At 33.1% G+C, this 24,098-nt stretch overlaps 2 protein-coding genes across 7 annotated transcripts in view; one reads left to right on the top strand and one right to left on the bottom strand.

Annotated features, from left to right (window-relative positions):
- Positions 1–21,811, top strand: part of LOC138122437 (ankyrin-3-like) — a 67,257-nt gene extending 45,446 nt beyond the window's left edge. For 3 of the 6 annotated variants that reach the window (XM_069036698.1, XM_069036696.1, XM_069036700.1), the window contains 16 exons: positions 6,794–6,925; positions 6,978–7,098; positions 7,804–7,890; positions 8,635–8,859; positions 8,918–9,078; positions 9,137–9,348; positions 9,750–9,954; positions 13,792–13,955; positions 14,012–14,311; positions 14,361–14,547; positions 14,771–14,977; positions 15,026–15,274; positions 15,371–15,667; positions 16,048–17,424; positions 20,847–20,922; positions 20,984–21,811. In XM_069036698.1, coding sequence (XP_068892799.1) covers positions 6,794–6,925; positions 6,978–7,098; positions 7,804–7,890; positions 8,635–8,859; positions 8,918–9,078; positions 9,137–9,348; positions 9,750–9,954; positions 13,792–13,955; positions 14,012–14,311; positions 14,361–14,547; positions 14,771–14,977; positions 15,026–15,274; positions 15,371–15,667; positions 16,048–17,424; positions 20,847–20,922; positions 20,984–21,113 — 4,130 coding nt within the window. In that variant the 3' untranslated portion in view covers positions 21,114–21,811. Of the gene's footprint in view, positions 1–6,793; positions 6,926–6,977; positions 7,099–7,803; positions 7,891–8,634; positions 8,860–8,917; positions 9,079–9,136; positions 9,349–9,749; positions 9,955–13,791; positions 13,956–14,011; positions 14,312–14,360; positions 14,548–14,770; positions 14,978–15,025; positions 15,275–15,370; positions 15,668–16,047; positions 17,425–19,647; positions 19,765–20,846; positions 20,923–20,983 lie in introns of those variants that run through there. The other 3 variants (XM_069036699.1, XM_069036701.1, XM_069036697.1) reach the window with 3 other exon arrangements.
- A 206-nt stretch (positions 21,812–22,017) lies between these two features.
- Srp54k (signal recognition particle 54k) lies at positions 22,018–24,066 on the bottom strand. The gene is made up of 7 exons (XM_069036706.1): positions 23,854–24,066; positions 23,624–23,800; positions 23,346–23,575; positions 23,144–23,294; positions 22,944–23,092; positions 22,632–22,893; positions 22,018–22,580 (listed from the first exon to the last, which is right to left on the bottom strand). Exons 1-7 carry the CDS (start codon positions 23,929–23,931, stop codon positions 22,101–22,103), a joined length of 1,527 nt encoding a protein of 508 aa, XP_068892807.1. The 5' UTR covers positions 23,932–24,066; the 3' UTR covers positions 22,018–22,100.
- Between the last annotated feature and the right edge of the window lie 32 nt (positions 24,067–24,098).

Raw genomic sequence — 24,098 nt, 5'->3', positions numbered from 1 at the left:
TTTTCACAAAAGCTATATTGTTTTGCGGTTAACAATTGATGAAAGTTTCATGAAAAAATAATGTTAACAAAAGGCGTTAATAATGAGTAGCTACACCGCGGTTCCTGGTACAGTCATTTATTCGACGAGTCATTCTCCCTAGGAGATGGTCTATGTAAGCCTGAGATTTTTCATCCCAAGCTTCTGTAATGTCTCATCGAAATTGCACCAAGCTCCTTGGAGCCGTCAGGAAAATATTCAACTGAACGCCAATCATGTTCTAGACATGTTCAATTTACGATAAATCTGGGAAACGAGAAGGCCACGGCAACACTGTTACGTTAGCGTCTATAGGAATGTTGTGGTCATCATTGCGAATGAGGGTTCGTGTTGTTTTGCTGAAAGATAGGGTTATTTTACCTCTGAAGATTGCAACCTGGCGTCACACCTCGGTAACGTAGTGACCAACATTTAAATTGCCAAGAATGAAAATCAAAGAGGACTTACTGCCCTGGCATGCAGTCCGCTAATCCAGGACTCCCTGGGTAAGGGCACTGTGGCCTTCAAGAGCGAACTGCAAGTTTCGTCATTCTCTACAGCGGCGTCTCACCTTTTTTCGGCCCTCGTGGCTCATTTACCGAAAACGCGATACATCACTGAACGCCATCTAATGCTATTCTTGCATCTAGTTACTATACTGGTTCCACCATTCTAGTCTGCGAGTACGACTTTTTCCAGTCAAGGGTAGGGTTAATATTCGCTGGTAAGAATTTGAACTAAACGATCTTATCTTTCGATCGACAATATAGAGATCCACGTCCTATAGCCTCCCCCCAGTCGTTGCCAAAACTTCTGGTTGCTGGAAATCTGTTCCTTAAAGCAATAACTCTTAGGTGACAATCTTCTTGACCGGAGAAACCTTCATATTCTCATCATTTAGTTCTCACAGTGATAATATTAATAAAAATGGTCAACAGGTTCTAGGTGTTTCATTTTTTATGGAAGTCAGTATGCAGGGTGTTTCTAAAATACGTGTGTTAATTTTAACCAGTGAAAGAACTCGCCAATTTATGAAACTTTTCTCTATAACATTTTGTAAAATTCGTAAGAATATTCCAAGATTTTTTGCCCCACAATTTTTACCAAACGAGTCATTGTGTGTTATTAACTAGTTTTCTATTTTTTGTAACCATGAGAATCTAAATTTTGATTATTTACTTTTTTCTATAACAATGGAACTTTTTAACAAAGCACTGTTTCTATCACAACAGAAAATTTTCGCCCTTACCCATTGCAGAGCCCATAGGCGGGTATACACTTTGATGATTAATTTATTCCAAATTTTAAATCAATTTGTATTGCTTTTTCGTAAAAATTTTTATAGAGAAAAGTTCCATGATTTGGCGCGTTCTACCACTGGTTAAAATTAACACACGTATTTCAGAAATACCCTGTATAATGTTATATGAACAAAAAGTTATGGATTCAAAAATAGGTACTCATATATGTACTACTTTGTGTATTGGACGTGTATAGGATATGGGGTGTGAAAAAGCGGCAAAAGGTAGCACATACTTAAATGGACTGTAAGTAATAATTTTGTCGGCGCGTCGCTTCTTATTCTTGGTATTTATTTTTTGCCCTTCATAAAGAAATAGGTAAAGCACTTAGTGTTTACAAGAAATGGTAGGTAGGCAAAAAATTAATTAAGGTACATTGAATTATGAGTTTGTAAGAAAAATAAAATAATTCCAAAAATATTACATTTTGTAAGAATTCACCCCCATAGTTAATTGTTTTTGCATTGCTACTGGTGACAGTGTTCTGCCCAGATTTTGATTCCTGAATGTGTTGTTCATCCATTGTGTCAAATCCACAAATTTTAATAACAGCATAATTTTAAACATATATAATAAATAAAGTAAAACAATAACCTATAATCTCAGAGCTATGAAATTTTAAAAAATCTCGCAAAAGTGTAGTCAACTCGGAACAATTTTTTATTTAATTTTCATAAAATGTATTAGTTTAGTTTAAGGTGTTCTTTTTATAAGGAATTTAATCCATGTTAAATTAATCGCTAATGTGATCTTTTCCTTTGATTGTGTTTTTTTTTTCAAGAATTCGTGCCAACAACTCAATTTATAGGTTTCATCAAGTCTAGGCCCTCTGATTATGTTTAATAATATTTTGGTCAAAGATTTCGTGAATGTTTCACATATCATTATCCATGACGCAATACCACAATGCGATAAGTAGTCAGTTTTATTAAAAACATTTTCTAATCAAGTTGCTTGTTAAACAGTTCAATAAGATATACAGTCGCAAGTTTCAACTACAAGGTAAATTCATTTATAGAGTGTCGTAAATGTACCTACAATAATTGATACGCTGAATTTGGGGTTTAATAATTTTTTCTTTGATTGTATTTTTTTTTAATTTTTTATATTTTTTATTTCTAAAATTTTATATCGCTTCGAGTTTCTCGCGATTACTTATTATGTATTGTGTTAGAAGCATTGAAAATTAAGAATCACATAATTTTTGTTTTTTTTCCTTGCCCGTTATCATTCTTGTTAAATACATAATTAGTAAATTATATTTGTTTTCCGATATTATTTGCAAATCGTTATTCGCATGTTATTTTATAATTATCATATTCGATTATTATTTTTTCTGTTATACTCCAATAATCATTTGTTATTTTAATTGAAGTTTACATTCTTATAAGAAACACAAGTAGGTACTCGTAAGGTAGTGTTAATGCATCGCTGTTTATCTATACCTATTGGAGATAGGTGTATTGTTAGTTTTAGTTCAGTTAAAGAAATTAGTTTTTATGGAATTTGCTGTGTAAATTTGGAATTTCACTAGTTTTCGTTTTTAATGGATCAAACGGAAAGGTCGAAAAATTATTGGAAAAAATTTCTTAAAAAAAAAAGTTGACCTGAAGGGTAAAGAAAATATGGATTTACATTATTCCAAAGTTTTGGCAGTCACTGTATCAGTGGCGGCTTGTAACCTCTTCGTGTGGGTAGGCGGCAATACATAAATTTGAAAATTGCAGTCGGCGAATGAAACATTAAAAAAATGTCACTAATAGCGCAAAAGATCGACCAAACCTTCAGGAATTCGATAAACAAAAAACAATTATTTATTTGCGATGGTTCAGGAGATATATATATTTTTTAATGAAGCCATGTAACCCTGCTTTTTAGAGAAGAAGATGACGTGGGTCAAAAACGATGACAGATAAGTGTTAACAAAAGGACGTTCTAAACTCAAAATTTAACGTAGAATCCAAATTTATAATTAAAATGGGGCCTTTCTATTAAAAAAAAACAAAGATGACGTCGATTTCCGGAAGTGTCGCCATTTTGAAAATATTTTATTTGAGCTTGGAGCAGTCGATTATAGTCGCCCACCAATTTTCATATTAATACGATTTTGGGAAATCAGAAAGTTTCTAACGAACGGGCTATGTACATAATTTGACACCAGGAGATATTAATTAATGTTTTTGGTCACAAAAATTATATGTTTACAAAACTACTATTCAGTAACTTATAATAATACTAATAGTTACAAGTTTGCTTATTAATGAAAAGTAAGTTGATTTTATTTCTTTCCTTGATTAAATTTGTCACAGGGTTTATACAAGTTAACAATACCAAGTTACCTACCTACTTTTTGTAAATGTCTATCCTTCATAAATGAAAATTCACTTATTATAACACCTGTAAAATCATCTGAATTTTGAAGAAAATGAAGCAACAACTCATGCGCCCCAGACTAGGTAGAAAACGAATCGGTGCGAAAGCCGCAAAGGCAACCGATCCAGTTGCCTTCTAAACGCTATATTGACATATTCTGCCCTCACGTCAATTTCACTCTGACACAGTGTAAAGAGAAAAGAGAGAGAGAGGGTAATCTCTCACGTTCGCAAAATTCAGATGAAATTTAGCTTAGGCGTGCAGTCGCCTGCCCTCGCTTACGATAGCGTAGCACACATGATTCAAGCCAAAGTATTGGTAGACAGTGCAAAGTTATTAGCGGAGATTCATTCGCTCATTGCGCGCTGCCAATGGATAAAATATTCGATAATGTAGACAAACAAAAATTAAAAATTACATTTATTAATAAATTTTAACTTGAATAAATTTATATCTTTGGCAAAGTCTGGGTAGGCGGCGCCTACCTTGCCTACCCTGACGAGCCGCCACTGCACTGTATGTAAGTTTATTGCACGAGAACAGCGAGGGAAATAATTACACGAGGGATGAAAACGCACTTCAGTCTCGTGGTATATCGGGTGTGTCAAAAGGACGAACAGGCGTTTTAGTATTAATAGCATAGCATACCATAACATAGACCCCGATTTTGTAGCAAAAACTGTTCTGCAGCTTTCGGTTAAAGAAAAACCTCTCAGAAAGAGAAAATGAACATGGCAGCAACGCAATAAGTAACTAAAAATATGTAGTTGTCATGGCAACTTTTTTTTTCTCTCAGTCGTTGGTCAAAACGCCTAATAACATTCACACTGGGATGCCTTCCGTTAAGAAAACGCATAGTGTGTGTCTGTGCAGCTAAATGTCTCGATATTTTCTGTGGCACCAAGAGCTAAATATATGTTACAATATTCATCAGCGGTAAAACTCATTTTGAAAACTGTCACAATTTCATTGACATTTATTTTATGAAGGTGTTTTTTTTTTCGTTTCCATGATATGTTAGCAATGTTGCTGCGTTTGAAAACTACTCCCCCACACCGAATTTCATCATATTTAACACTGACGAAGAAACGGATTTCAAATGTATTCGTGAAAGGAATTTTTGGATCTGTACCTTTGAAAGTTGACACATATAATTATGTGCCCACATCAATAACAGGATCATTTAGTTTTACAGGTAGTTTAGTTGTAACTTCCAAAAGCTCTTGCACGTTAACGAAAGGCCAAAGCAAAAAAAAAAATCTTCATATTCCATGATCTGCATTCAGTTATGCGCTATACATCCGCATGAGGAGAGAAATGCCATGTAAATGCCATACAAAAGTTGAGTACGCCACTGATACCTCTTTAGGAAGAAACAATGCAACGCAAAAAAGGTGCAAAAAGTTTTTGGTTTTTATTCATAGTATTCTTACGCGTTTTTGTGGCTTTTGTATATTTAAAGTGTTACAGTTAATTTCAACATTATAGAGTAAACCTCAAAAATCAAGAAATCGATTTATTACAGTTTTTCCCCATGTAAAGATGCCTTTTTGAAATTTGAACGTCAAATTTTTTATGTAGGATCGACCACCCTTCTTCTAATTTGAAAAGAATGAGTACTTTCACGTTTTCGGTTAGATTTTGTTTCTCAATTGACATTGACCATTGATAAGAAATGTAAGTGCATTTCACACTGTAGAAAATTAGGTGTACTCTATAATTTTGAAATTAACTGTACATATTTCATTGATAGTAAGGTTTTGTGACTTTCTGTTTTTAAAGCGTTTTTGCGGCTGTTAATGTTTTGATTTATAAGAGCTTCCAGAAGCGTCTTGTTCGGGATGGAATTAAGTTAAATTGGACTTTATGAATTTAAAATGTTTAACCACATTTTCGATTTATTCACTTATGGAAAATAAATACTATGATTTACATATTATGATGCTAATTCTATATCACCCTATATATTCCTTGCAAAAATAAGTTGAGTAAAACTGAACACAGATGTTGTGTTGATCTAATTTGCTTAAGATAAATAATAATCTGTAGCATTCTACGTATGTACTTCCCTCTAAATGCATTTTTCTTCATAAACGGAACCCTAAACCCATTGCATGCTTATTGTGTGTTCCATTCATTGACTGAAAGTTATTCAAGAAAAATATCAAAAAGTTTCAGGCGAAAATTTTAGATGTTTTGATATTCAAGTAATCTTTGCATGATCTGTATACAGAGTGATTCTGAAATAAGTTTGAAAAAAAAAAATGTGGAGTATTCGTGACACCAAAATAATTCTGCGTAAGTGACTTTTGGGAGTGAAATCAAAAGGATGGAAATTACCCCATATCCTTGTATTTTCGACGCCTATTAATAGGGAAAATTTGTCCGAATTTGTTAACTTCATTAGCAACCATTGTTACATCAACTCCACAATAAAGTCGTAGGTGCAATCACACTGCTTTGTAAATGTTTCTATAGAAATGATCGAAAAGAGTAATGTCACGTTAGCGACTGACGGGCACTTTTTATCTTTGCTTACTACTACTACGGGGTCATTATAAATGTTTGTCACAACTAGTGGGCGTAGCGGCGCACCTAAAGTATAGCACACAGCCACCTACGATGGGACAATCATTTATAATAACCCTGTACTACATAGCAATTTTGACGAAATTCTTAATCATTTGTATCTCGAAAACGAAAAAACTTTTATAAGATTTTTTTTGTCTACGACTATGATCACCAATTACCGGTTTTTTTCCAAACTTATTTTAGAATCACCCAGTATTGTATTTTATGTAATATAATTCTTTTATTGATTATATTCGTTGTATTGATTAAAAGGGATCGTAGTTGCCACCTTTGTAAATCAATTTGCTTCATTTGTTACATATGTATACATTTCATTGTCTAAGAGAATATTTTTATTTCTTATACATTTCATTGTATACAATTTTTAATTGTTTAAATAACTTTTCCTATTGTAAACAAAATGGAAAAGAGTAACTAAATGGGGGGTAACAATTTCTTCTGAAAAATGTGAATGTTTATGTATTTCATCAGCTTCTAAAAAATTGTAATCACCACATTCTGTTATTTAGGTGATGATCCAATACTTGGTGATCAGCAACAATACAAGTACATGACAGTTGATGATATGAAATCACTTGGAGACGATTCGATGCGAATGGATGTGACACACGACGAAAAAAATGAGTATAGGAATTCTATGGGTAAGCAACTACAACTGAAATGTAGCATTCATCTTTAATTATTTTTATGTAGCTCCGTCACATATTAGTAACGAGCTTATAATTACTCCTGCTGCTGTAAAGGAATATTATGCGACTAATACATGTTCAGTGCCTGATAATGTGGACATCAACCGCCAACCAATTACTGTTGGGTAAGTTAAACACAATTAACAGACACAAATTTAAGCTTATGTTTTGAATAGTCCATTATTTTTCTAATTCGAATTTGTTTTTAATAAACGCATTGTGCTTATTTTAAACAAAAAGTGTGCTAAAACTTTATTGAAAGCTTCGAAATGTCTCAATAACAATAAAATGTTGAGTTGTCTTTTAAAATCACAATGAGATCAAGACAGTTTGATTTTAAAGCTTCTGTGTTAATATACGAAATTAAATGATCACATATTTCAAGTTATAATTTAAAACAATTAAAGCCATTTAAAATAACAATTAAAATTTTATCAGTTAAAACAAAACTTCAATTCCAAATGTTGCGAGCGAAGGATTTTTATTCTAGATTATACTGTTACTAGTTTTTTAACACTATGCATACTCAAATTAACTTTTTTCAATTTTTAAATGAATTTCTTATAGTGTAAAATTTGTGCCGCGTAATAATAAATGTCTGTTCGTGGATCATAATCACCGCTGGTATATGAAGTGGTATCCAGAGTGTTTTCTATCGACCATCTTTCTCCTGCATGATTATTATTTTGCATTTTGTACAAGAATGTCTAGTCCATTCCCACTTTGAATGCCTCTTCCCATGAATGCAAACTGTCTTGATATCTGCCGACATCTCCAGTATCTACTAGTATGCTAGTGTGACCTAGTAGTTAGTGTGTATGTATTTAAAGCTTATGCAGACAAGAGTGGTCCAATCTAGAATATTCCTTTCAACTTCTGGGTCCCAAAAGTCAAGGATCGGGTCTATGCAGAGAAAGGTACCTTTTAAATGGTACTAACAGTACCAAATTAATGCACTGAATGCAGCACCACACTAACATGTGTGAGCATTTTTCCCTTCTTTTTTATGGTACAACTATTTATCAGATTTTTTCGAAGGGATCATTTTAACATATTCACGTCTGTTCAAAAAAATTTCTAGTTATATTGTATGTATATAGTTAAGATACCATGTATATAACATTCAAATTCATCGAGTGCTTTTTTATGGGAGTGATTAGTTGCTTTGGTTAATTATTTATATTTTATTGAGAAACTTGCTAAAAATCAAATCAAATGCTCTGCATATAACCGAATCTCAATAAAATATCTTCAAGCAGAAAACTAACTGTGTTTGTTGTCATGTTTATGTCTTCAGTGTACCTAGTTGGAAAAAGTAAGTTATTTGTACAGTGTAAATATTTGTGCTTCACTTAATACGTAGCGTAGAATCTTATTAACTTGCGTTTTGTGATAAATACCTATTTTCTTGTCTAATTATTGTTTCACGAAAACGGAGTTAAATTCTAAAAGTATTATTGAGTTGCACTTTTTTTGATTAAAATTTGCAGTCATCGAACTTCATTTTTATCACTATCGGCATGTTTTTGGGTTCATTAAAATTGGTTTTAACAGTTTGTAACAGTGAATGCAGTATATTATCAAGTCTTGTTTTATTAAAAAAAAGGTTATAAACTCGGTAAGGGGAAAATCATTGCTAAACATTAATTTTACGTCCACAGCTTCTTGGTGTCTTTCTTGGTGGACGCAAGAGGGGGCGCAATGAGAGGATGTCGACACTCAGGCGTGCGAGTTATTGTACCTCCTCGTTGTGCCTCAAGTCCAACAAGGATCACTTGTCGATATGTTCGCCCCCAAAGAACGCCTCATCCTCCACCTTTAATGGAGGGAGAAGCATTGGCTAGCAGGCTTTTGGAACTTGGCCCTGTCGGTGCCAAATTTTTAGGGTAATGGTCTAATGGTTCAAAGCGTAAGCAAAACACGATTCGACAATTATTATTTCAGACCAGTTATTATCGAAGTACCACATTTCGCATCTTTAAGGGGTAAACAACGTGAAATTGTAGTTCTTCGCTCAGACAACGGTGAAACTTGGAAAGAACATACTTTAGAGGCTAACGAAGAGGCGATTCAGGATGTTTTAAATCACAGTTTCGATGGAGAAGGTTTTCTTTATTACATATTTTTAGTACGACGTTTCTATTGTTTGTTAATTATTTTTAGAGTTGAGTCAAATTGACGATCTTCATACAAACCGAATTACAAGAATTTTAACGAACGATTTTCCACATTATTTTGCTGTCGTGTCTAGAATTAGACAAGAAGTTCACGCGATAGGTCCAGATGGCGGTACTGTCTCTAGTAGCGCCGTTCCTCTTGTTCAAGCAGTCTTCCCGCCCAGTGCATTGACAAAAAAAATTCGCGTCGGCCTTCAAGTAAGTGTTATTTATAATTAACATATCATGATCTAAAATTTCTAACGGAGTAAATGAATTTTACATTTTAATCCTATTAGGTGGAGTTTTGTAAGCAGAGATCGACCACTTGCGGCGAATCGTACTCGCCAGACAAAAACGGTGTTCACCTGCTTCAAAAAGACATCATTTTTAATGACAACATAAATTCATATACATAGTAACACTTTTGATTTCGATTATTTGCATTGCTACTCTCCAGCTGAAGCAACCGGCTACCGCGGCTTGATGAAAATACTGCTGTAATAATTAATATGTAGTAAAAATATTATGTGACTATTGCAGTTTTAGAATTGTAATCTTTAGCAAAAGTACCATGAATATATGTTTAATTTTATTTTAATACATTTTTTTTATTTCAGGCGCAAGCTATCGAATCCGAATTAGTTTCTAAGTTGTTAGGACATAGCGTGGCAGTTTCGCCGATCGTAACAGTCGAACCAAGAAGACGCAAGTTCCACAAAGCTATCACCTTAAGTATGCCAGCTCCTAGGGCACATTCTCAAGGAATGATCAATCAGTATTCTGGATCCGCACCAACATTGCGACTATTGTGTTCCATAACAGGTATGTTTTGTACTCTGGTATCTGTATGATAATGATCATAAATGACGTTTGTGAACGTAGTGCTCATCTAACTTCATCCATGTTTTTCTTAAACGCACAGAGTGTCTGCTATATGTCATAAAGAAATTGTCGCTTAGAGCCGTTTGCACTGATTGACTTCATAAACGAACGCGGGACTGAAGCTCACTTTATAAATCGAATATACTTTTTCATTAAATGCTTCAGTAGGAGCTCTGCAACTGGTGCTAAAGCTTACATATTTCTTTATTATAAGAGTAATTGTGTAATAGCTGAGACACTGATCGATACAATAAGTGCCACCTAAATAATCACAGAACATTGAAAATAATTAGCCAATCAGCTAATTTTGAAAGAGAATTTTGTTGAATTTGACTTGATTATTAATTATTATGGTAATAGTACCATAGTATTATTTAGGTAATTTCGATTAAAAAATATTCGATCGATATTTTCTACATACATACAGATCGCTAAAAACTATGAAAATAGTGAAATATTTTGAAAACGATTAAGCAGAATTCCTTGGGACTTGGTCTTCACCCTAATCTTTGGCAGAGGAAATCAAGTCCGATTATTTGTGACTTTATTCAGTTTACTATAGATACATTCTTCTGAATTTAAAAAAAGGACGTGATTGAAGCATGATGTCCTAAAGAAGTGCTTTCGAATAATATACAAGTGAGTTCGAGCATAATGCCTACGGGACCTGGTCTTGTTGTAAACAATAGGTTTGCGCATATACAGAGCCGGGGGTCGTATACGCGCACGAGAGAAATTACGACTTCTAATTAAATAAAGTTCTCGAAATTTTATATGTATACCTAACTAATTATTGATAAGGTATATTTGAGAATTTTTTTTTTTTTTTTTGTTAATAAATAAGGCCGTAACAGTTTTGTTAGTTTTCTCATATTAACTGTTAATTTACCTATAAAGTTGCACTAAATAAATGTCTACCTGCTAGCGCATCAAACCCTGGTGGCACAATTACAAATTTTGACTTGGTTAGCTAAATGTAAAAGCACCTTTAATTTAGTTACATTATAAAAGTCACATTTATGACAGATCCATTATACAGTGTGTCCTCGGATAGGTGAAACAGAAAATTAGATTTTCGTCGCTTGCTTAGATGCGCATTTATGTGAAATTGAGCATATACTCAATTTTCATGGCTTGCTTAGATGCGCATTTATATGAAATTGAGTATTGAATTAAATTTTAACGCAAAAATGGTTTTTACTTCAGAACATTAAAGATTCATCATTGAATCTTACTTTCATAATGGTATTTTCAGTAAGGGAGAATGGACATACAGGTCGCTAAAAAGTATGGATAAAGCTAAATATTTTCAGAACGATTTAGCAGAGCTCGTTGAAATTTGGCACACAGTTAAAATGTTTAAGTTTTAGAGGTATTTTCATATTTGGTGACGGAAACAAAAGACTGAGAAGTGTCACAAAATTGTATTGTCAGTGTCAAATTTCTCATAAACGCCGTAAAAAGGAATGTCTAGGTAAATTTAAATTTTCGCTAAATAGACTGAAAAAATAAATTCTAAGGAAGCCAATGTTTGTCAGTGGCTCTAAAGGAAAAGTTATTCTCATATAATCAAACGTATTACAAATTATTTCTCTAGTTCGACGATGAATAACTTTCTTATTGCCAATTTGCTGCATTTCTATCGAAATCACGAACGTCTTTGAGAAATTTGACACTGACAATACAAATTTGTGACATTTCTGTCTTTTGTTTCCGCCATCAAATATGAAAATATCTCTATCATCTGAGATTTTTTTCAATTTTCTAACTTCATTCATTTTGAAGATACAAATTTAATACTTTTGAAAAGAGTTTTTTTTGTGAATTCAGTGATGTAACACATGCCCACATCGCCGCCATTTTGTAAATCTTTTTAGCATAAAGAATTATGTAATTATTCACTTGTAATTACATGAGTGCTTCGAAATTATCGATTTGTAATACGAAAGTTGATTAGCAACTACGAGTGTCATTTTCTGACGTTTTAATCTGTTTTAATTTGTCAAAAAACGAAAAACGATACTAAAGTCCTTTAAAATGGTTGCAAGTTGCACGTCAGAAGCTGATAAAATTGAAGCAGACGGAATTCAAAAAACGTCTTTTTGCTAGCTTATTCCTTGCTTCTGTTTCAATAAATTATCATATCCCAACAACTTTATTACAAAACTGGGTTGAATATTTTCATAAGAATAAAAATTAATAGGGGGTTGAAAAATTAAGCATGTAAAACCCTACGGCCAGTCTTCGGTTAGTAATGTACAGCTTTTCTAACCTCTTAAAGGTTAGAAATTGAGCGATTACTCGTGTACCCATCAACCGGTCAGTAATGATGAAAAGAGGAGTCAGTAATGAAACCCATAACTGACCTGTGGTGGCGCTACTGTAGCACCAATCGCGAAAATCTCTGTACGTTTGTCTGATATCGTAATTTGCTTTTCTCAGGTAAGAGATTGAGTGTCAATTTGTGTGCGGATTCCCGCAATTCTGGGGAGGGTACACTCTATTTCACTATCGCACATTTTGTTTGTTAAAAAATGTGAGCAAATGTCAATTTGGTTTGACTTTTATAAACTAAAATTTAATACAATCTCAATCGTGCGCGCCTACTAAGTTTTAATATTTTGCCAAAATAAACGATAATATTACGGAGGTTGGTTTTTATTTATTTTTTATTATAATGTTGCTTGTTTTATTAAATGATTGATTATGAATAAAATAGTATACAAACCTGGGCGAAAGTCCATTCTTGTGTCTCGAGAACTAGTTCACCTCGAGGGCAAGCCTCTCGGTAAACTATTGTTCTCTCGACAGGAATGGAACACTTTCCTCCTCGGTATGTAATATACTATAATTTAACGTGTCAGAAAAAAGGCAAATCATGATTCGTGTTTAACAATTCATCATTAAGGTTTATCTTTCAGGAACCACTGATAATTTGGAAAAAGTATGTTCAACTGTTAAAAGTCAAAAGTTCACAAATTTCTCTTTTGTTAACAAAATAAATTATGTTAAACATGTACAATAACATTAATATTGAAATTAAGAGACGCAAAAGTTCATTTGAACATATTAAATAACCAGTGTTACAGGTAGGCCTTATTTTGGGGTCAGTCTTATCACTTCTCAATATAGATACACTTTAGAGTAGATACAATTGGGTAAGTCTTGTTACTCATCGTGTGATGTTGTTTAAAAACATGTATGTTTTATAATAATGATATTTAAAGTAACTCCGAACACTTTAAAGCATGTTTCAAACATAATTAAATGTGTCAGTGTTGTGTCTTTACTGTTGCAAACTATTATTTTGACATTTCTGCTTCAATAGGAACTAAATCAGGTAAATTTAGTTCCAGTACTTTAATTAAGCTTTTCAATTTGTTTTGTTTTATTTCACACATCAGTTTTCACGATCATTTTAATTTAATGTATGTAGAATATCTTACTCGTACGTAATACCGAAAAATTTAGTTTCATCTGACAACATTTCAGTTCGGAAAAAAAGATCATAAAGTTCATCGTGATCAGTTTGGTCAAATTTTGTTGCAGCAAGGGAAACATTTTTATATTTCATCATTTTTGACAACCAATAATAATTCTTTTGAATGTAGATTTTTTGAATAAGTTGGTCAACTTTATAAGCATTTAACATTTAATTTAGTTACTGTTTCGATCTCACATTAAACGTGTTTGTGTTGCAATATTTAAATTTGGTTAGAGCATCTGATTGGCTCATTTAATATATTGGATTGATAATTATGATAATTGAATATGCAGGGGGTCAAAACAAGGCAGTTTGGGAAGACGTCACTGGCTCAACCCCATTGTCGTTTGTGAAAGACTGCGTGTCATTTACGACCACCGTATCGGCACGCTTCTGGCTGATGGATTGCAGAAATGTGTCCGACGCGGCCAGAATGGCAACAGATTTATACACACAGGTGGTGCCCACATTTAATAACAAGTTCGTTGTGAAAAACGCAAATATTTGTTGCAGGCGACGCACGCACCTTTCATGGCAAAGTTCGTTGTTTTCGCCAAAAGAGTCAACCTTTTTGAATCCAGAATTCGCGTATTCTGCATGACCGACGACAAAGAAGACAAGACATTGGAACACCAGGAACATTTCGTCGAGATTGCGAAAAGTAGAGACGTGGAAGTGCTAGAGAACAAGGAAGTGTTTATGGAGTTTGCCGGTAATCTAGTGCCGGTTTTACAATCCGGCGAGCAACCCAGATTAGGATTTAAGGCATTCAGGGAGAATCGACTTGCTTTTACCATGCGCCTTAGAGATCCTGTAAGTTTCAATCCCGCTGTTGGAACTTTTCTGACGTACTTTTGATTAGGATGAGCAACCGCTGGGACGCATTATTTTCATGAGTGATTCCAAAGTGGCGAAAGGGGAGCCAACTCAGACTCCGCTCTGCACTCTCAATCTTGTTTTACCCAAGGAGATACGTCCAGATCGCGACTCGCAATCAGATTTACTCTCTCTAGACATTGATAACAGTTTCTTACACCACGGTGGCATAAGTAAGTATATATTTTTATATAAAAAAATCTTATGCACATTAGTTACTACACGGACAACAACAAATTGAAACTTACATTTTTCATAGATCTTGTTATTTGTTTTTCATAAAAAATCATCTAAAGTGAGCAGTAACTTTTGTAAGGACTATCTAAGTCCGAATGTATCTAGAATACGATAGATTTGATGCAAGGACGTTAATTATGATACAAAAAATTGTGCTAGGTAAACCGGATACGATTCATCGGGCCGACTTCAGACTGTCGGACATTTGTAATCTTTTGGATGAAGATTGGATAAAGCTTGCGGCCGAACTAGATGTCGCTCCGTCAGATATTGCCTTGATACAAGAGGAATACCCGAGCAATAATCCCCAACAAGCTATGATAATGTTCCGGTTGTGGTTAAGACAAAAGGCCAATAAAGCCACAGGTAATTAATTAGTCCTAATTTGCGTTTGTAAAGTGCCATTTATTTTAGGAAACAAATTGGAATTGGCGTTGAAAAAAATTGGACGGTCGGATATTGTGGCCAAGTGTATTTGCAACGTCGAACTTGTTACCGATGACATGGAGAAAGCTCTCGCCAAAGTGCGTTTAGATCAATCGGGCTTCGATACGCTCAAAGATGAACTCGGTTCTTCACGAGATGCTTCACTGAGACGCGATACGAGTTTGAATAAGTACATCAAAGGAAGTCAGGAGGAGCTCGATAAGAGCGATAGGAGCAGTATGTATTTTTTTAATATACGCGTGTTTTTCGTCCAAGTTTACGTTAAAATTGCCCATAATTTAGATCAATTATTTTGAACGTATTTTTTTGTAGGCGACTTTCACAATCAAAATTCGACCGACAAGGACCTAACAGACACGATCAGCGATTATAATTCGTTCAAGAAAGATAGAAAATTGGAAGAATCGATAGAAAATAAATTAGATAACAGAATTGCATCTCCCAATGCTAATCAAGAAGTAATGGAGGAGATAACTCAACAACTGAACAACCTTCAGTCAACACCTAAATTGAAAATTGATAGGAATGCGAACACACCCCCGCCGAGTCCTGCAGAATTGCATTTCAATAAAGAAGCGAATTTTGCAGATCAGCTACAACCATCGAAAGGTACTTTAAATGTGTAATTGTGCTTTTTTTAATTATGTTTGCTAACAATCGTATCAGATTCAGTATGAACTAGAACAATTGCGATTACGTTACCGTTATTTATTGTTTAATCTGCAATAAGTAACGAACTGTACATAGTGTAATCTAATATAAGTTGTACATTATTTCACAATAACACAAGTAGTCATGCCCATTTTAATATTTCGCTTTTTTTAATTCTGCATTCTCGCGAGGTGTAATGTATTTTTGCACATGTGGGTTTCTTAGCTTTAGACTCTAGCACTTTCTTTTTTTTAATTTGCATACACATACTTAACTCTAGCACATAGCGAATAGCCTCTCAGTTTCTTAGTAGACTGTATTTTTAATTATTCCAAAAGGAACCAACCAACCTCAAGAAGAATTTCTAACTTCCACTCCTTTGAAAATGAACGATTCCGGTGATACAACTGTAGATCCTATAGCCATTCTTAAAATGAACGTAAATGATACTTTAACATTTTTACATCAGGAACGTAATGATTTTTTACCAGAAGAAGATATTATAATACCGAGTCGAAAAGACGATCATATTTCAAAAAAAATCGATCTTGACAGCATTAATTTAAAGTCTCTGAAAAAAACAGACGATATTAAAAATGTTGTACAGAACGAAGTCGAGGACGTAATTAAAAAGGCTGAAGATGTTGTTAACGATTTGAAAGGTGACGCGGAAGTTGCCAAGACAAAAATTGACAAAACTAAAGATACCATTGAGGAAAAGACGGACAGTCTCAAAGAAACAGCTGACAGTTTATTTGACGATTCTAAGAATGTAAAGGAAGATTCTCTGGACAATTTGGAAAGTTTGAAGGATGATTCAGTTTCAAATGCACAAGAAAAAAGTGAGGAAGCATTTAAGTTTCTCGAAAATGAAGTCAGCAGCCCTTCGATTGCAGTGAGAGATAATTTAAGAGACACTGCTGCTTTTGTCCAACGGGAAATCGACACGATTGTAAATGACGATGATCCGGTTCAGTTCGATAATTTCTGTAAAGATGAACGTTCAAAAAGTCCCACGAAAAGTTCCATACCTGTAGCCAAACCTAGGCAAAAAATTGAAAAAGAAAAAGATATAGATCTTTTGTTTTCTTATGACGGAAGAGATTCAGTGTCACCAACTGACGACGATTTATTGAGTAAAATACCCATAAAAGGCGGAAAAGTGAAAACGATAAAAAAACATTCAAAAGATCCGCTAAAAGAGTTCGTTAAACTTTCTCAAGATGTAAATTGGGACGACAGCGATGACAATATAACGGAAAAATTTGTAAAAAACGTAACCGATCCTATAGTAAGGACAACAGCAACGAGAATAACGAACGAACCCATTTCTGAGAAAATAAAAACTAAAATTCCTGTGCTTCACACGGAAACGCTGTCTCCGACTGAAATAACCGAACGATACGACGTATCTCCGAAAAGTAAAATTCCCATATTAAAAACAGAAACAACTAGAATAACCTCACCAGAAACGACATACGTCGAACGAACGATAATATCACCGACTCAAGTTGTTGAAACTACGGTAGTATCTCCCGGTTCGAAAGTTTCGACAAAGAGTAGTACTATCGATTCGGATTCGGACGAAGATAGTCCGAGAACTCCACCTTTGAAAGGAATTTTGAAGAAGACTAGCATCAGAACTGTCGGCAGTTCAAGTGGTTCTGACGTGGCGCTTCACGAAGAAGGTGCGGAATTGAGTGAAAGTGAAACAGGTATGTTGGTCTTTGTTAGAAGCTTGCTGCTAAATTAGTTCCTTCTAGATTTTAATACATATTTTTGGCTTCATGATTATAGGTCAATTTTATTTCGATTATTGTAATAATTTATGATAATATAATAGAAGACATTTGCAATGTATTACAAGGAAGTAGTTAACAGTATAAAATTTATAAATTACAGTTTGTAAGCTTATTCGATTTCTTTTATAAATTTTGTTCGAAAATAACAGATTTAAAAGTTAAACATACCTACTTACATAATTCTCGAATGTTAAAGATTTTTAAATCAGTTGGTGAGTGTTATTTAACTAACGTAATTAAGTTACAATCGATTAAAAATGCTACATGGTGATGCTGTTCAGCCATTAAAGAAGACATTGGCAGTATTCGTTTGATTTGAATTTGAAACATATTTTGTCTTATTTTTCCAATTTCCCGAAAATTCTTCATAAAAATTTTTTATTGTTCCAACAGCCTAATCTAATGTTCAAATGTGTTGAATCAAAAATCGGGTGTTTTTTTTTAATTTCACCTCGTAGGTAGTAGGAGTTGGAGAGTCGACTGTGAACGTGTAAAACATAAGATTTAAACAGCTGATCGGTGATCCGTACCCTGTATAGTGCGTTCATAATTGTCTCTTCAACGTCTACTATGAGGTGAAATTTAAAAAAACACCCGATATAATTTCTTGTAATCATTATACATAACCTCAAAAAAGCCCAAACTAAAAATTAGGTATAGCTCAATTGACTAATAGAACATTTGAGGTAAAGGTCTTATTCTGAGAAAGTTTCATTCCAACATAATATTGTGATAATCCAACAAAAAGTTTTGAAAACTTAAGTTATTTCAAACATTTGTTCAAATGGAACAAAAAGCATGTCAAACTCTTTGAAAGAAGAATTTTTTGTCGACACTTAACGTTTATTGGAAAATATGTTGCTAGAATCTGTCCTTTTTGAATAAAAAATATTTTTTAATTCTAAGTTTACAACCCGTACTAATACACTGACCGGCACAAAAAACGACTCACTTTGAATTTTATTAATATAATTAATTCATTGTCTTTGAAATTTTTTTTGATATGTTGTATTGATAAGTGTTATTTAAGTTATTCTTTGGCAAAGAATATCTGGCAAACAAAACATTAAACGCAGTAAATAAAATTTTAATGAAAAAAAAAGTAATTTTTTAGAAAAAAAATTATATTGTGAAAAATTACCAAAATTTGAACAGCATTTTTAGTATCTCGTATTATCAAATTAAATCTTTTAACACGTAAATCAACCCACAAAAACACAACATGGAAGTAGCGCAAATTTTCTATTGCTAATAATCAAACAAAACAATTCGGATGCCATGGTGACCATAGCACTCCCGATCATTGAAAATATCCCAATTTAACTATAATAAAGAAAAATAAGCACAAATATAATTTCAAGATCATTTATTAAAGAAATCATAATGAGTCGTTTTTTGTGCCGGTCAGTGTATTTTGTTTTAAAAATGAAACAAAAATGTACTCGCTTAATTCTTCTTTAGAAGTTACGTTATAAATAGTGAGTAGGCCGTAGAATGTTTTTCTTTAAATTTTCGGTAGTTGCCTGAAGTTCTTAGACTTCCTTATTAAACTTTGTTGTCAATTTCTGACGTTGATTGTAAATGTTTAATCTTATTAGAAAACATGACGGCCGATCCATTTTTTCTTGAAAAATTTAACGACGTGGAAATTGTTCTTTTTATGCAAAATAATAAGTAATTGTTCGCTTCACAAGGCATTGAAATTGCTGTTATTTTTTCAAATTGTTATTAATGTTGCCATAATTAAAGGCGATCAGTTATATCTATCTATACATGTCACAGTGTAGAAAAGTATGTAATTGAGTTATCTCGTTCACTTGTTGTTTGCATTAACAGTCTAACAAATAATTCAAACTAAAATTGGTCACTCAAAATAATAATGTGCCACAGAAAGCATCTTGTAAAATGAATTACAAATGGCGTTGCACTTGTCGCATGACTAGCCTAGATGTTTGCATAACTTCTGTTTAAATAATGTCTTTTGTTTACTGTCTAACCATTAAAATTAACATTAATTCTTGTAACTCCTAACACCTCAAACGATTTCCCTTGACGTTCTAGCCTCATTGTCGAACGTTTAATGTTAATTTCGATGGTTTCGATAATAAAGTTCATTAACTTTGTGTTGTTACCTAGCATCAAAAAATTCCTTAGCGACCTGGCATGTTCTTTCCCCTCTTGTGTGGTCGGTTGTTGCATTGGCAACCAGCATGATCGTGTTGGCACTGCTCGCACAGTACTGACTGACTCACGGTATGCAACAATTGCATTTTATTCATCGATACACTGCAGAACACACTGTCATATTCATTACATGAGAAAAAAGATCACGACAATCACCGTGTCATTCATGATTTCGTCAAATACATTTCAGTTTTTATGTTTTTATAAGTAATTAGAATCAATTTTTCAGTTTTAAACAAGCATTTAGTAGGTAAGTCCTCAAAAATTGGAAATGTTCTCGTCATTAGATGATACAAAATTTCAATTGTTTCGTGTATTGTTGTCAATGGCAATGAGTATTAAAATGAGGCATGATTTATTGTTATTACGTTGACACCTACAGACCTGCTTGCATTTAACATTCTAAGTCTCTGTATGCAAAGAACGAACTGCTTGTTAAAAGTTTTACTGCTTCTTGACCGATCTTTATTAAGATAATGCTTGCAGCTTGGAAAGCTTTGTGAATTCTGCTTTATTTACCCTATTTTTAGTTCTTTTCGTACAGAAATTGTTAGCATGACAATAAATAATATGTTTCTTATACATTTACACAATTTGATTATTTTACGTAACAATTTATGGGTTAAGGTCTACATTATTAACATTTTAGTTTAATAAATATCTGAACAGCCGATTTTTTTTTTTTTTCATTGCTGCAGTTGTTTTCTATATAAATGTTCACTTTGCAGGTAATTTCTATTTTGAATTTTAATAATAAAACTTTGTGTCAGCATTTATTTAAACATTTGATTTAAACTCAATTTGATTAAGGGCTACGTGTTGAAGTGAATGTATTATTTTGAAAACACAACTGTGACAAAAGTATTATCAAATTAGAATATTTATAGATTAACACTGAGTTAATGTGAATAGAGTTAATTAAGAAATTAGTAAAACAATAGAATAGAATTCCATAAAAATTAAGAAGTACATTTAGTACCCAAAATATTTTGATATTTATGTTCTTACAAAATTTGATGGTACATTTGGAACAACTTAGCAGTACTAGATGTAAGTAATTTAACAATAATCCATAAATTGATCGATAGTAAATACAATATAAACTAATGTAAAGCGTATGTTCGTCTAACTTAATTTGATTATTATCACAGAGGATTTGTACCAACAAGATCAACCGCACTATACTGAAACAATAACAGAAGAGATCGACCCAATAACTGGAGCAAAGTGAGCACTTGTTAAATTTCATATGTATTTTCTAAATGACACTTTCGTGTAATGATTTTAGAATTATGCGAACCGTTCGAACCGTAAGTCAAACCATCACATCGTCAGGGGGAAGAAATGATGAAGAAATGCGCCAATCAATGCAAAACGTTTTGGATCAATTCATGTCGGAGGAGAGAAACCCTCATTAAATGCGAATTTACCCTCATTTAAGGGTAATTTAAGTACTACACTGATACTTAAGTGACAGTTTAAAAATATTATATTCATATTATTTGACCCGGTGTTTATATCTTATTTTTATAGTAATATGATATTTTTATTGATCTGTAAATCAAGATTTTTAATTACGTGTAAAGAATTCCAGTATTGTAATTTTTATCATTTTGAAATGACCAATTTTAAAGTTGTGAATCTGTAATAAACTAGTAATTAACTTATAAAACTTGCGATGATTATTATTAAAGTGTTCTAAACATTAATGAAACGTTTTCAATTTCAAAGATTGTATAAGAATAAAATATTATGCATTTCTGCTTTAAGTAGTTACAAAACCAGTTAAATTCCAGTTATGTAAATTATTTTAGCCTTTGAACTAGTGCCTAGCTTGATGAAATTTTTACTTGAAACGTTTGATTCATTGGTTTCAAATAAAAATTTGATTGAAAACTTGTTTTCGTTATCTTCATAGCAGAGCTGTTTAACTTGAGGTACTAAAGCGTTTCCGCCACAGTTGATTACTTGTGAGATTTTATCATAATTATACATAATAGATTTTTAATATATTTAATATAAATATGCTTATTCGGAATAAAATTAAATCATGTAGAAAAGGTTGCTTCTGTATTAATTATATTTATTTCAAAAATAAATGTGTGGGTTACATTCATTTATCCTCTACTGTTATTTACAAATTTATATATTTACAAAAATTTTGTAAGACGAAGGGAGTCGATTGCCAACAAAGAACGACAGTCACGTTCAAGCGAACGTCGTTGGTCAAGTTAATCCCAAAATAAGTAATCAATCAATCATGTTATAAACTTAAAAACAATTTGCATAAATATGGTATTGATAGAAAAAAAAAGACCCAAATTATTTGATAAATTTATTGTTATAAAAATTTGACAAAACGCGATAGTTTTTGTAGATAATTGCTTAACGAATATTTATATATTTTATTTTCCCCCAAAACCACCCATCAAATTACCTAAATTACCTAAACCTCCACCAGCTCCAGCTTGAAGTTGTCTCATCATATTTTGCAAGCCTGGCATGCCTCCCATTTGATGTAAAACTCTTGGATCCATCATTTTTGCCATCTGTTGATTTAGTTTAGCCATTTGTGCGGGATTTACATTCTTAGCCATGTCACCACCCTTAAAAAGACCCTTGATACCTCCCATTTTCTTTACAACGGCAGCAAATTTTGTGTATTGTGTTATAAGTTCTTTCACTTCTCGTTCTGTCACACCAGAACCTTGAGCTACCCTAACAATCCTCCCATTTTGTTTAGAGAAAATTTTGGCACCGTCTCTACTGTCGAGTTCATCATCATTCATGCTGTCCATTATTGTCATTAATTTTTTTAAACGAGACATTGATTCTTGTTCACTTCCTTTAGACATGAAATCTTGACTGAATCCTGGGATCATTCCCTAAATGAATAAGATAAAATAAAAATGTCATAATTAGTATAAAAAATGCACCATAATTTGGGAAAATGGTCCCATTTTCATTATATTTTGAAACTGTTCGTACATGTCCCTAAGTGTAAACTGTCCATGTTTAATTTTTTCTAACAGTTCCTCATTATCTTCTAGTTTTAGTTCATTTACTTTCTCAATAAGCCCGTCAATGTCGCCCATTCCTAATAATTTGCTCACAAATGGTTTAGTTTTAAAGGGTTCTAGATCATCTATGTGTTCCCCAGTGCCAATAAATATTACAGGACTGTTTGTTGCTGCCACCCTAATATTTATTACATGGAGATTTGAATACATTTTTGTCACTTTACTTACGCACTAAGAGCTCCACCACCTTTAGCATGACCATCTAATTTTGTAATGATAACAGACCCTACATCAACTTTTTCTTTAAACGCTTTTGCTTGAGCTTCACATGCTTGACCTATAGTGGCATCCATGACGAAGATAATATTATCTGGTTTCTAGAACCGGAAACAAATAACGAAGAAAATATTATTCAAATCATAACTTACAACAGCATTAGAAACTGCCAACATTTCTTCAAATAATGACTCTTCTTGCTTATGTCTTCCACTAGTATCTACAATGATTATTTCAAAACCCTCTTTTTTGAACATGTCAACACCGTCTTGTGCAATTACAACAGGATCAACTTCTGTGTAACTAAAAATTTAATTTAAAAAATGAACGATACATTTAAGTCAACAAATACACCTTCCATAAAATGGAATTCTTGCTTTTGTGCAGTTCTGTTTAACTTGATCATATGCACCAGCTCTAAAAGTGTCAGCACACACAAGACAAGATTTCCAGTTCTTTTTCTGATAATGATACGCCAATTTTGTACATGTTGTTGTTTTACCAGAACCTTGTAGGCCTACAAACATTATTACATTGGGCTTTCCTTTTGTTGGCAAAAACTGTTTGACACCAGGATCAACCAGCTACAAAAATATTGGAAATATTTTGTAATAAAACAAAATTCATGTTACTTTAACAAGTTCTTGGAAGACAGCCTTTTGAATCATTCTGCGCTTATTTAAGCCTCCTGCCATTTCGTCAAAATCAATAACAGCTCTTACATTTTCTCTCAATTTTTTTACAAGACGTATATTAACATCAGCTTCAAGTAAAGCAGCGCATATCTCTTTGAGCATGCCATTGAGAACCTAGAAAAAGCACACTTATAATTATAACCTGTACACCATCTGTTACAATTCACCTCTTCATTAATAATAGTAGCTTTGCTTAAGGAATGCAAAGCAGTCGTAATTTTACGACCTAAGTCCGCCAAAACCATTGTGAATGTTTATTACGACAATCAGTACTATTTTATAATAAACAACTGTTTATATAGTTTTTGTCACCACATTCGAGAATTTTGACAAGAAACAATAACAATGTGACAACTGACAATTAGTGACGTGTCAGGGTTGCTACAGGGACAGACCAAAAAATTTATGTACT

Source organism: Tenebrio molitor, chromosome 1, assembly GCF_963966145.1.
Source record: "Tenebrio molitor chromosome 1, icTenMoli1.1, whole genome shotgun sequence".
Classification (NCBI taxonomy): Eukaryota; Metazoa; Arthropoda; class Insecta; order Coleoptera; family Tenebrionidae; genus Tenebrio; species Tenebrio molitor.
Note: the sequence above shows the minus strand (reverse complement) of the source record. Positions and strands in the feature narration are given on the sequence as shown.

Excerpts from the sequence above, each read along its gene's own strand:
- Srp54k (XM_069036706.1), bottom strand. The coding sequence starts at position 23,931 with ATGGTTTTGGCGGACTTAGGTCGTAAAATTACGACTGCTTTGCATTCC. Across the intron at positions 23,295-23,345 it reads AGAATTCCATTTTATGGAAG|TTACACAGAAGTTGATCCTG; the intron begins GTGTATTTGTTG and ends TTAAATTTTTAG. Across the intron at positions 22,581-22,631 it reads GACCATTTTCCCAAATTATG|GGAATGATCCCAGGATTCAG; the intron begins GTGCATTTTTTA and ends TTATTCATTTAG.